Source organism: Sminthopsis crassicaudata, chromosome 3 (genome assembly GCF_048593235.1).
Source record: "Sminthopsis crassicaudata isolate SCR6 chromosome 3, ASM4859323v1, whole genome shotgun sequence".
Taxonomy (NCBI): Eukaryota; Metazoa; Chordata; class Mammalia; order Dasyuromorphia; family Dasyuridae; genus Sminthopsis; species Sminthopsis crassicaudata.
In genome coordinates, this window is record NC_133619.1 from 432545117 (window position 1) to 432559417 (window position 14301).

The following is a 14301-nucleotide window of genomic DNA, read 5'->3' on the forward strand; positions in this document are numbered from 1 at the left end:
TTGCCCTTTGGGCAAAAAAATCTATAAGAACTGTTCAATGGCTTGAAGAGAAAGCTTCTGAGACTCTCCTTTTCCAACTTACAGAAACTCCTTGCAGGCTGATATTAGTTGAGGGAAATCAAATATGTTTTGAGGAAAATTTTTTTTTCCCTCTGAGCCTTCAGGCTCTGAATTGTCTATTTACCATTTATGGTGCCACTTCTGGGAAGAGGAGTGGAATTTATGAGTGGAAGCTTAAACTTGGAGTCAGGAAATCAAGTGGCTACTTCTATGCTGCATAATATTAGGGAAATAAGCTCTTTGGAAGTAGAGACAATGTCTTATTTATCTTTGTAAACTTTGAAGAATCTAACCTATCAATAACTGAGTAGTCACTCAATAATTGTTTATTCTTTGAAACCACCATTTTTCTTCCCTCATTTAAAAAAATATAATGATGCATTAATCTTTGGTCATAAGTTTATTAAGGTTTTTAGTTTTTATATAAATACATTTAAAATTCTTGGCCATTTGGGAAAAATAGAGAAAAATTTCAAGTTGTAAATATTCAAGTATTTTAAAAATCTAATTTGGGGATTATGCAGGCTCTTTGCAAGCTCCTTTCTTCAAGAAAAATTCTTATAAGTCATAAGATCCAATTAACCTTTCTTTATCATTATAAAATACTCCCTTGCATGAACTCTTCCAATCAAACTGGTTTTCTTTCTGTTTCTCTTATAACATTCTATCTTTCATCTCCATGTTTTTGTATAGGTTCTGCCTAGTTACTAAAATGTATTCTTTTTTCCACTCCATTTCTTAGAATTGAGATTTTCCTTAAAAACTCAGCTTGTTATCTCCAATATCAATTATTTCCTGGCTTCTCTACTGTTAGTGCTCCCATTCACCAAATTACCTTATGTTTATTTTACATATATTGTGCACATGGTTGTGTGTATATATATTGACTTCCTTGGTAAAATGGAACCTTATTGATATTAGGGACTATTTAATTTTAGATTTGATATCTTTCGTTTAGAGTGCTTGGTACATAATTGGCAATTAATAAATACTCTTGACTGCTTGGTAAGATACTTTTTAAACCCTTTCCTGCTTATACCCTTTTTCATTTACAAAAGCAACTCGTTGAAGGAAAATCCTTAAAATATTCTTATATTCTCATAAGTCAAGAGTTATTAAGCTTGGATCTATGGATGGTTTTCAGGGAGTCCATGAACTTAGATGGAAAAAAAATTATTATATCTTTTCATTAACCTTTGATATCATTTGTATTTGTTTTATTTCATGTCTTTAAAATATTGCTTATAACAAAGGGGCCATAGGCTTCAGCAAATTACCAAAAGATTCTATGATATATAAAAACTAGAGAACCCCTGTCTTAAGAGGCTAATCTTGTCTTGGAAAGTCAGGGCTTTATCTTTAAAATCAAGTTGTTTCTTAGTTGTTCTTAATCATTGCTGATTCACTGTCATTTTTTTTTTTTTTTTGAGGGGGAGAGAAGCGTGTATCTTTGTGTAGGGAAATGTTTGTTATGACAGAGAACATTATGAAAGAATGGGACTAGGGAAGAAAATTCACATGAGATGCAAAAAATGATGGCGATATGGAAAATTCATACATAGCAATGTGAGTCACTACTAGGGGAATGACTTTGCAAATTGAAAATTCTAATATTTCTAATTTGGAAGTTCTAAAAAAAACTAAATGGGGTACAGTAGAATGAGCTCTGGGTTGAAATCCAAGAGAATCTGCTACTAATTAACTATGTGTTTTGTTTTGTTTAATTATTTATTTATTTATTTTTTTGCAAAAATGTACTGGACCCAAGTCCATCTGGCTTCAAGAACCATGGTTAAATTTTTAGTACAAGTATTTACATCCCAGAAATCAGAAAATCTATCAGAGTTTGATTTATTATTTTTGATGATTGTCTAGGCTTAAGAAAATGATGGAGAAAATGCTAATAATGCAGATTAAATTTAAAAGAATATCCTGAGTACATGCTTCTTTCTCCTTGCCCCCCACCTCTTTGTTGCTAAACATTTACCAGCACACCTCTACATTTTAGGCATAGAACTCTTAAAAAAAACCTTAAGATATTTGGAAGATATAATTTTAGGCCTTCATTTGTAAGACAAGAAACCTGAGAAAAGTTTAAGGATTTTTTTCACATCCCAACACCTCACAAATGCATTAGCACTATGTTGCAATGGATTGAACATAACTTGATATTATAATTTCTTTCTAAATCTGAAATCTAAATTCTATAAAATTATGTACATTTTGTTTCCTCAGAGGAAGAATTGTCTCCCTTCCTGATTTTACAAATTTATCCATATCTTCCCAGCCTTAAAAAACAAACAAACAAAAAAAAAACCTCATTCCATCCTACTCTTTCTGCTAGCCATGTTCCCATATTTTTCCTCCCTTTCCTATCAAACTCTTGGAAAAAGCCATCTACATTTGGTCCATTTTCTTTCCTTTCACTCTCTCTTAAAGTTTTGTTGGTGTTGTTGTTGCAATCTGGCTCCTTTCCTATGATTTACCTGAAGTTTCCCTTTCCAAAGTTATGAATGTTCTCTTAATTGCCAAAGCTAAAGCCTTTTCTCTTATTTGATTCTTCTTGATTTCTCTGTGCACTGATCGCTTCCTGGATGCCCTCTCTTTTCCTAGGTCTTTTGTCTTCTGGTTCTCTTCCTGTATAGCCACCCTTCTTCTATCTTTGCCAGTTCTTCGTCCAGGTCATAATCAGTCTCTGCTTGGTCTCTATCTTTTCTCTGGTCATATACTCTTTTTCTTAGTAACCTCAACAGCTCCTATGGATTCAATTATCATTTTTAGGCAGATGATTCCTAAATGCATTTATTCAATCTTAATCTTCCTCTTAAATTCCTGTTCCACATTGCCCTTCAGAGATCTTGAATTTGAATGTACCATAGGCATCTCAAGCTTGACATTTCTAAAACAGAACCAATTATCTTTCCACTACCAAACTTTTCCCCTCTTCTAAACATCCCTATTACTGTCTAGGATGCTATTATCCTTTCAATCACCTAGGCTCACAATCTTACCATCACCCTCAATTCTTGTCACCTTACATATGCAATCTGTTTTCAAATCTTGCTGTTTCTATCTTTACAATATCTTTCCTGTGTATTCCCTTCACTCCACTGATACAGTCTTATGTCCTCTCTCCTAGGGACTAAACTTCTAATTGACTTCCCTGCATCAAGTCTCTTTCTACTTTAATCTACCCTCCACTCAGCTGCCAAAGGTCATTTTTCTAAAGTTAAGAAATCTCTGAGACTTCTTTGAGGTTTATTGAGCTCCTTTTACTACCTCCAGGATCAGATATAAACTCCTTTGACTTTTAATGATCTTCATAACATGGCCTTTTCTACTTTCCCAGCCTTCTTATGCCTTCCTCTTTTCCACATGTTCTATTTTAGCAACACTGGACTGCTTACTAAGTTCCTCCAACAAGAAGCTCTATTTCCTATTATTGCAGTTCAGAAGGAGACCCCAAAAGTTTGGGGTCACAGACTGATGTCACGAGGTATCTCAAAACAAATTTGCAGGCTTGAACCCATTTCCAAGTCAAGGGGAAAAATTTATTGTAATTATAACACAAATAGAAGCTAAGTTCCAAAAGGATTTAGCAAACAATGAGGAGAAAGAAGATAAATTTATAGGACAAAATTAGAGAGACCAGAGCTTCATGTTATTTATATGCTAATTTTATGACTTACAGATAGGTTTGAGAAGTAGTCTATTAATTCACTATTGTTTTAGGAACTTGATTATCACTGACCAGCAGATTATTTATCAGACAGTAGGCAATGTTTATAGGACTATCCTAAGGTCAGAAGACTTTAATTTCATTGATAGACACATTGTTATAACAATAGCACTCTAAGGATAGGAGACCTTAAGATTACTGCTACATTTCCCTTAGAAGCTATACCCTTTTCATTCTCCTCTCAAGCAGTTTGAACCCCAAATTCATTTGGGACAAAGGGATGAAGGTCGCATCTTCTGGAGCTGTTTCAGGCTGATAAGAGTCATAGAGTTGGCCCTGCCTAATGAGGTCCAGACTAGGGAGAGAAGACAAGTGACTTGAAAGTGGCAGCAACAGCATCCAGAGAGTGCTGAGAGTCAAAATTAGGTGCAGGTAATTTTCAGGTTGACCAAGTAGTTGGAATTGCATGGCTTAGAATCTGGAAGAAACAACTCTTACAAGCAGATTAGAAATGCAGGAGACACAGATGAGTAAAAAAATAATTAAAGTGGAGTTAATATGTACATTACTAGGAACAGACTAGGTGGGGTAGATGAGGCTATCATCAATGGCTCACATCTCACATCTAGACAGATTTTCCTAAGATAAATACCAAAGAACATTTCCCCAAAATCCCTGCTTTTGTTTCCTCAAAGGAATAGAGGCAATAGGTAAAAGAGTGTCCTTATACAGTGAAAAGAGTGCTCAGGTGGCTTAGGGTGCAAACACCATAATGTTTAAAAGGCATTAAGCATTGAGTAAAGAGGATGACATGCAAAGTGGAAATAATAATTAACCTTAAGTGGGTATGTTCTCTTTTAGCAAAAACTCTGAGCCTTTTCAGTCTTATAAGGAAAGACTTTTAACCAACCAGTGAAGGTGTCAACAAGAAAAAAAGCAATTTGAAGCCCCTATGAGGGGGTCCTATGCATAAAATCTATCTGCCAATCCATCCCTGTCTATGTACCCCTCTTCCAGATGGGCTTCAGGATGAGGGGCTTAACAGCTCTTTCAGGATTACTTGGGCACAAACTGGGCAGGCCTGATAGACCTGTTAATTATTTCTCCTAGATTGTGACCTGTGAAAATAGGTTTCACAAGGGATTACAGAATATTTTTTCCCCAAGTGAGTAGCTTGGTGTAGGCCATAGAGAAATTTTCACTGACTGGCCTCTGAATTTTTTTTTTTAAGAGTTCAAAATTTTTTTAAATTTTGTTTTTTATTAATTTTTATAATTATAACATTTTTTGACAGTACATATGCATAGGTAAATTTTTTTTACAACATTATCCCTTATACTCCCTTCTGTTCTGAGTTTTTCCCCTCCTTCCCTCCACCCCCTCCCCTAGATGGCAGGCATTCCCATACATATTAAATATCTTATAGTATATCCTAGGTACAATATATATGTGCAGAACCGAATTTTGTTGTTGTTGTTGCAAAGGAAGGATTATATTTGGAAGCTAAAAATAATCTGGGAAGAGAAACAAAACAAAACAAAACAAAACAATGTTCACAGTTTACACTCATTTCCCAGTGTTCCTTTTCTGGATGTAGCTGATTCTGTCCATCATTGATCAATTGGAATTGGATTAGCTCTTCTCTATGTTGAAGATATCCACTTCCATCAGAATACATCCTCGTACAGTATCATTGTTGAAGTGTATAATGATTTTCTGGTTCTGCTCGTTTCACTTAGCATCAGTTGATGTAAGTCTCTCTAAACCTCTCTGTATTCATCCTGCTGGTCATTTCTTACAGTACAATAATATTCCATAACCTTCATATACCATAATTTACCCAACCATTCTCCAATTGATGGGCATCCATTCATTTTCCTTCCAGTTTCTAGCCACTATGAAAAGAGCTGCCACAAACATTTTGGCACACACAGGTCCCTTTCCCTTCTTTAGTATTTCCTTGGGATATAAGCCCAGTAGTAGCACTGCTGGGTCAAAGGGTATGCACAGTTTGATAACTTTTTGGGCATAGTTCCAAATTGCTCTCCAGAATGGTTGGATTCTTTCACAACTCCACCAACAATGCATCAGTGTCCCAGTTTTCCCACAGCCCCTCCAACATTCATCATGATTTGTTCCTGTTATCTTAGCCAATCTGACAGGTGTGTAGTGGTATCTCAGAGTTGTCTTAATTTGCATTTCTCTGATCAATAGTGATTTGGAACACTCTTTCATATGAGTGGATATAGTTTTAATTTCATCATCTGAAAATTGTCTATTCATATCCTTGACCATTTATCAATTGGAGAATGGCTTGATTTCTTACAAATTAAAGTCAATTCTCTGCATATTTTGGAGATGATGGCCTCTGAAATTAAAAGTTGGCCTGAAGATGTTTGAAACAACTCAGAAGGAGAAAGGATATAACCCCCCCCACACACTTTTTTTTAAGCAAGAACTTGTTCCTGGGAGCTATGTGAGGGAGGATAGGAGTCAGGGAGTTGAGGAATTAAAGGTGCCATGATCAGAGGCAAACATCATGGACAGCTGAATCTGCAAGCCTGTTTCCTTTGACCTGTTTCCATTCTCCTTCTGGTTTCTTTTACAAAACATAAGAGAAATGTTATAAGCAGGAGGGAATAATAAGAAATAAGCAGATGAGAAACAAAGAAACAGAACTGAGAAAATTCTGTCAGAAAGATCCACTCTTGAGAGGAGATTAAGGTTGTCCTGACAGGTCTTGCCCAGATAAGATGTGCACATATGACAGTTCAGGCAGCCGTTTAAGTAAATGGCATTTTTTTCTAATGGTGGGTTACTGACTTAATGATTCATTAAGCAATCTTTCCCAAATTCAAAAAGTCAGTTACAGTTCCAAGAGATTTTATCTCTATGAGCAAATTCTACTGATCACATTTTAGGGCTAGATACATTATTTTTAAAAGGACTCACATACATGGGAGATTTTGTTTAACATGTTTTATATGTTTAAACTCATCCTGATACAAAAGATCAATCATTAAACAGATTATAGATTCTTAATAAAAACATTTCTTATTTAGGAACTTTATATCCTAAAAGGACTCTTTTTTCAGGGCTGATGACTTTGTTTACTCTGATGATGTCAAAAAAAAAACTGGAAAGCTTTCAAATTAAGGGGGGTTGACAGAGACCACAGGGAAGAGGCTGAGCTTGCTGTTGCCCTTCCTAACTATTCTTAGTGTTTCATGGGCTGTGCTGTTTGATACCTCTCCCCATTCTGTGAAGGAGGAAAAAGTGTTGCCCACCTCATACTTGGAGGTGAATTGATAAGGCTTTCACCTTATCCCTCTTATTCCACACACAGTAATTATCGATTTTTAGGTTTAACATGATGACATTAACTCTTAGTTAACAATTTTAGAATTTTCCTAATAGCCAAATAGTCTTAGCTGTAATTTCCTTTTAACTTTCTAGCAAAGGTGAAAATACCCAATTTCCTAAATCACATTTGCAAAGCATTATAAAACAGGATTAGCAAGGGTAAATACACTTTCTCTTCTCTTAGTTGTTCAGCTTTATTCTGTCCCCAACTAGTTTTAGTTTTAGAAGATCTCAGGGAAAGTTTCTATTCCCTTAACCAAGTTTCCCTTTTATTTTAGGGAGGAAAAAAAAGAGAGAATTCTTGAAATTGAAATAGAACAGATTTTACTTGTGTGTAGTTTTTTTTTTTTTTTTTGGTTGTTTTTTGTTGAGGCAATTGGGGTTAAGTGACTTGCCCAGTATCATACAGCTAGGAAGTGTTAAGTGTCTGAGACCAGATTCGAACACATGTCCTCCTGACTTTGGAGCTGATGCTATCCACTGTGCCACTTAAGTGCCCCAATAAAACAGATTTTAAAATTGATTTAACTTTAGTTCATGAAATTCCCTAAATTCTACTTAAATGTTCCAGACAAACTCAATTTCATTTGGTTATTTTCCAATTTACACAAACCATTTCTCTTTTGTGAGCCAGGAAAGGGTTAAAATGCCAATTTTAACTAACAGGGTCTTCAGAAGTCTGACTCTCGATAACTCAAAAGCAGGCTGTTTGTTACCCAAAATTTTAAAGTAGCAGAAACTATTTTCTGTTTTCCTACAGTCCTCAATTCTTAAATCTTCTGTTAACACAATTATTATAAATAGATTACAATTTACATATCCCTTAGTGGCCTTTGATTAGAGCTCCTTTAAAACTGTTTTTGCTATCATATCTCAAATGACAAATTTCACTAAGCTCAGTGTATTTTTTCTCTCCCTCTCACCTCTTTGTCCAGGTATCCCTGCTGCAGTCAGAGAAGGAGGGAAGGAGGAAGAAAGAGAAAGGGATTCTCTTTCCTCTATGCACTATCCTCCTAGTCCTGGGGAAACCTTAATTTAGTTTTGCTTAATTTGGTTGAATTTGCTTCCAAATTACTTTATACACACACACACACACACACACACACACACACACACACACACACACACACACAAATGATTTACCTCAACAATGACCTTATATGTTGTTCACATCTAAAAACCCATATAAAGTTATCGAATATGAAACAATTATATCCAATAAAACAGTTAACATTCATATAGCATTTGTTTTATGCTAAGCACTTTTACAATCATGTGATCTTCACAACAACAATCATTATTTCTCTTTACAAAGTAGAAAACTGGGTCGAGATAAAATAGTTTACTATAAATTACATAGCTAATACATTTCTGCAACTGAAACAGAGAATGTTGGGCTTGGCAAATGCAGAGGCTGACTGACTTTCTCACTTCACACTTCCATGCTGGGTGCTGCCAGGAGCACCCAGATTTTTCCAGGGCAGTTGCTGGACCGAACCTGCTGCAGGCTGGAGTGGCTGGCCTCAGGATTTCCCTTTGATGATAGTTTCAGGTGTCAGGGTTCAGGGAATGCTGACCATGGGGCCTTACCCCCATTCCATACCCACTCCCCCAAGCTGAGTTGGAGAGGTGTTTGGGCAAAGTTCTGTAGGGTCCCCATGGCTGTTTCTGCTTGCCCCATCTCTACAGGTGGTACAGAATTTGAGTTTCCCCACAGTTCTTTAGCTTTCTGTTTTCTTAGTCTGATCTGAGATGAGAGGGGCAAAGAGAAGGATTTGGGGTATATTGATCTTCTTAGCAATCCCCACAACTCAGGACTCCGAAGGAGTACAGCATGCTGAGTTATCAGGGTTGTGGAGAGGGTCCCTTAATGCCTTCTGAGGTGCTTTCCCAATGGAGCAGAAGGGAAGTACAGACCAGATAGCAAAAAGTTTATATTTACCTCATTTTTCTTTTTCATTTTTCACTCCCTTCTTTCAGAATGGAGTAAATTCTTAGAATTATCCCCAATGTTTCAGGATTTTTTTCTTGCAATCTTAAAATGATTGTTGCCAAACTCCTTAATCATTACCCTTAAAACCTTAAGAATCTGCTAAAGATATTATTTTAGCAGTTCTATAATTTTAATTAGTTAACTTTGTTTCTATGACTCCGAGCTTAGCTAGAATTGAGGTCTACAGAAAAAAGTCAGGTGTTTTCCCCTATTAAGGTGGGAGTCAAGGATGTTAAGAAATGCTTCCCGCATTCTAACTATAGCATAGAAGTTTGTTTGTTTGTTTGTTTTTCTTGCTGGATATATTTTAAATCTTTCCAGTAATAAAATCTAGCTTATAGAACAAAGATGCCAATCACATTCTGCATAGAGACACAGCCACCAACAAAAATGACATGGAAGAGGACTGTCCGATCTTTCCCAAAAGCCATAAAATTTCTTTGCCATAAGTCATCCTATAGCATCTCATTTCCTCTGGTGTCCCAGAGAAGATGAAAAGTTGGCAAAGGTTCCCTAGGAACTTTGCCAAAATTGCAAGAATTTCCAAGTCTGGGTATCCCCAGTCAAGGAAAATTTGCTGACAATGGAGTTCAAGATGACCCAGGCAAGCCTCCCAATTGCTTGGGGTGTCCTACCTACAGGATTAAGAGAGAAGAAAATGGGGGGCTTACCTTGACAAGGAGGGGAAGAAGCCAGGGGAGGACATACTTTTCCTGTGTGGGCCCTCAAATGTTCAGGTTCAGAAGGAGACCCCAAAAGGTTGGTCCCAACCTTGTAATTGTAATGCCAATTGAAGTGGGCTAAGCTCCAAAAGGATTTATCAAAGAACCAGGATCAAGAAGACAAATTTATAGGAAAAGACTGAAAGATCCAGTTCTTCATATCATTGATATGCTAATTTTATGGCCCAGAGGTAGAATTGAGGAGTGGTCTATTCACTATTCTCTGGAACTTGGTTATCATTGACTGGTAGATAATTTATCTGACAATCAGAAATGTTTGCAATGTGATCCTAAGGCCAGAAGACTTGAGAATCCTTGACAGACAATGTTAAGAGACTTTAGGATTACTGCTGTATTTCTCTTAGAAGCTGTACCCCCCTCCCTATATCATTTCCTCTGCCTGACTATCCCCTTCTTCTCTTTCTAAACTCCCCCCACACAATTGCCTGGCATGTTCTGTTTCCCCCCCCCCCACTTCTCTGCCTTTTAATTCCTCTGATTTCATTCAAGGTTAAATTCAAATCACTTCCTCCCTACACCTGCAGTAACTAAACCCTTCGTATAAAGTGGCTTGCTAATTTACCTTGCTTTTATCTCAATTTAATCCATAGTTTGCAAATTGCCTTCTCCATTAGAACATAAACTTCTTGAGGGCAAAGTTGTATTTTATGACTGCTTCCCCCCATTTTGGGGGGGCATCTCTAAGGACTCAGCATAGTGCCTGGCACAATAAGCTTATTAGATGCTCATTGACTTCTCTCAAGTATGTAAAAAACTGTTATTATAGTCAATTAAAAATAATTTTGTTCAAGGAATCGAGAAAAACCAGGAATGTAGTTAGAAATGTAGTTAGAAAGGGCTTTGACCTGAACTTTCATTCATGCACTAAGAAAATATGTAACATTTAAAATAGGTTATTTGTAGGCAATGTTAATTAGGTTGCACTGGGAAGTAATTTGTAGAAAACTCAAAACCAAAAGTAATACCTGAAACATTCCCCAGTGCCTAAATATGCACAACAAAATTAATGTGTTATTCACTGAACTGAATTTTCTCCTATTTTGTTTTAGGTTCAAAATGGAATTAATCTGACGGTTTCCTTTTATAAATCTTACTGAGAGAGTTTTCAAGTTTGGAAAGTGCCATTAACTCTTTTCAGACCACAAGGGTACTATTCAGTCTAGAGTTGCTTGGTTACTACCAATATAAATGAATTCCTTACTCACTGATGCATTTTATGTGTACCATCTAAAAGGTGCAAAAGTACTCACGAGAACCTTCCCATCCTGGTCCATTTCTATCAATCTGTATGTTTGCCTTATATTACTATAGCTTTAGGTCTACAAAAGAAGCAAGTTCTTTTACTTGGACATCCATCTTTGAAGTCCAAATCTAAGGCCATTATCTCTGAGACTGCTGGATGCTTCTTTGAAAGTGATTAAATTTCTTTTCAAAGCAATATTACTGTGTGAAGTTGTGATCAAACTAATAAATTTATGGGCAGATTGTTTTGTATGTACATGGTCTATGTAGATTTTAAATTAGCAATGCTGAAACTGAAAGTATGTTTTCTCTGGCAGGCATTTGATATACTTGGAAGAGTTGAGGCTTGCCTTAAGCTCCTTAAATCTGAGGGTTTAAGCCTGCCTGTCTTGGCAGTGAGGCATGAGGAATTACACAGAGAAATTAAAGACTGCACGGAGGTTGCTTTGCAAAAGGGACAAGCCTTAATCAGCCAAGGAGATTCCTGCAGGTGAGTCAAGCCTACTTCTTCCTCAATATGACAGGCTTTTTTACAGCTTTTACAGACCTGCTAAAAAACATAATCTGGTGTGATTTTGTACATTTCGGATGTTTTGCTGCATAATGATATGGCTTAAAAAGATTCTATTTAAGTTTGGTCAGCTCCATTTCTGGGAACAGTACATCTCATCTGGGCTGGAAGCCAGCCTGGGAACCTGCAGGCTGCTGTCAATACTAGAGATGTCTCATGAAGAGTCTCTGAGAGGGGACAGAATACATGGAAATAGAACAGCACTGGGTAATTCTTCATATTGTAGATTTAGTGATTTCACTTTAAAGATTAAGAATCTTAAGAGATTTTAGAGATAGTCGAGGCTAATTCCCTAATTTGATATGTAAGGACACTGAGGCTGGGAGTTACATCCAGGTATATCCAGGTAGAACAGAGCAGAATCCAAAATCTTTGGCTCCAAATCCAAATTTCTTTCCACTAATGTATATAATATATGCCAACTTGGTATATGCCCCACTTGGGTTCTTTTAAAAGTGTTTTGAAGTCTTTTTAAAGACTTTTCTTCATACTTTTTCTATACTTAGGGCTATAGCAGAATTTTCTCATTAGGTCCAATCAATACTTCCATAGTGAATGTTTACAGGAATTTGGGAGAGGTGAGGTGGAGGAAGGAGCAGAAACCAAAATTCATGGTTTTTGGAATTATCTATTACTCTTCACAAAAGTAGGTCACCAGAAACATATCCAAGTACAAAGAAGATTTGGAAGAAAAGGTCTAATTTCATCAATCTAAGGGAAATTATAAAAATTTATAATATAAAGAAATTGTAAGAAGGTAGGAAAATAATTATAGAATAAATTATATATCTGTATATGAAGAAATCATAAAAATAATTCAGTCTAGCTAAGTGTTTACCATGCATTGTGTCGAATAATAGAAGAATGCTATGATCCTTATGGAATTTACAATCTATTAGTGAATAGAGCACATATATAGTATCCCAAAAGTCTTAGTGCAATTTGAACTTCAACATTAGATTTCTGGTACATTTAAAATAATTATATGTAAGTGGACTGGCAGGATTTTGCATGGGAAAAAGAGGAGGTATATTTTTGAAAATGAAAGTGATGTATAAACAAGGTCATTATCAATAATTTTTCATTATTCTTAAAACCAGTTTCACCTTACTATTCATTACTTCCCTGATTGACTTGATATGCTTCTGGTATTATTTTCTGCTCTACAATATCACAAATCCAGGAAAGTCATCTCCTCCTTCCCCCATCATTTGTTTTCCCAGAAGGTGTCCTCTCAGTCCAAGGTCACATTTAGTAAATGATACAATAAGAAGTCCTTAATCCTTACATGATCTCCCATCCTCTCACCATCTTGGCAACCTTCCTCTGGTTATTTTCCAAAATCCTTTCTAGATTATGCTGCAATTAAATACATGGACTAAGCAAGGCACGAAAAGTTTCCTGTACAATGAATTATGATATGTCCTTTACTAGAAACTATGTTTCTATTAATGCAACTCCAAAATCTCCTTAGCTTTTTGAGTTCTATTTTAAACTGTTGATTCAAAATCAAACTCATTGACTTTTAATTTGAAGACCACCTTTTTTTTCTATTTTGCAAAATTTTTAGACTTTTTGCAGACTAAGTGGAGTACAGAATACCTCTTGTTTCTGTTCAGGATCCTGGGATGCTGTTTCTGGATATCATAACTCCTGAAGTCCTTGCTCTCTTGCTATTGACTTTCTTGGATTTCAATTCCCTCCTTATCTGTTTTCTTCTTTCTGTTTCAAAGATTTCTTTCCTTGACAGAGAAAGTAGAAGGAAAATATGAGTTGAGTAGTTCTACCTTCTCTGATTATTTGTTTTTGACTTTGAATATTTCTCCTCCAATATTTTTCTTACTCTGCAAATTATGCTTATTTTTAAATTCTCTTGATCTCTTTTTAAAACATTTTCCTTCATTCATTAGCAACTTTGCCTTCTGAACAAAAGCATTTCATACAATTGTTTTTATGTACCTATTTTCTCACTTATCAGTTGTTTGCCCTTTCTTCCATCTACTATATATGTTCCTTCTAGCTCTATAAAATCCTATGATACTTTAAAAATATATATTTTAAAAACATTATAGATTTCTGTGTGGGTGGTCTCTCTTACCAGGATTCTTTTGGCTTTCTTTGCTTCTCAACTGTATCTTATTTTTTTCACTCTCCTGCTAATAAACTATTTTGTTGGCAAAACTCAAAATTTAACCCAATACCTTTCATATTATAATAATATTATAGTAAAAGCTATTGCTTCACTGAAAAACTTTATAAATTTGCATTTTCTGTGTACTGACTTCCATTTAGAACCTGTGACTGATGACAAATATAATCCAAATGAAAGTTAAACTGATTCACCCATGATATGATAATAAGAGCTAGTTTTTTTTTTTTTTTTTTTAGTGCTTTAAGGTTGAAAAAGTTCTCTATGTTATCTCATTCCCCCCCCCCCCCATAGACCATAGGTACTTAGTATCACCTTCATTTTACAGATCAGGAAACTGAGTCAATCAGAAGTGATTGTTCATTAGTATTTGAACTCAGGTCTTTATGACTATAGGTTTAGCACAACCTGTTTTTCAGTCATGTATGAATTTTCTCGACCCCAAAAGATACTGGAGTAGTTTGCCAATTTCTTCTCCAAATCATTTTACAGATGAGGAAA

The 14301-nt window shown here is 35.8% G+C and overlaps 1 protein-coding gene across 1 annotated transcript in view; it reads left to right on the plus strand.

Annotated features, from left to right (window-relative positions):
- CCDC141 (coiled-coil domain containing 141) overlaps window positions 1-14301 on the plus strand; it is a 248914-nt gene that overhangs the window by 140504 nt on the left and 94109 nt on the right. Inside the window, exon 8 of the mRNA XM_074302989.1 lies at window positions 11398-11570. Coding sequence (XP_074159090.1) covers window positions 11398-11570 — 173 coding nt within the window. The remainder of the gene's footprint in view (window positions 1-11397; window positions 11571-14301) is intronic.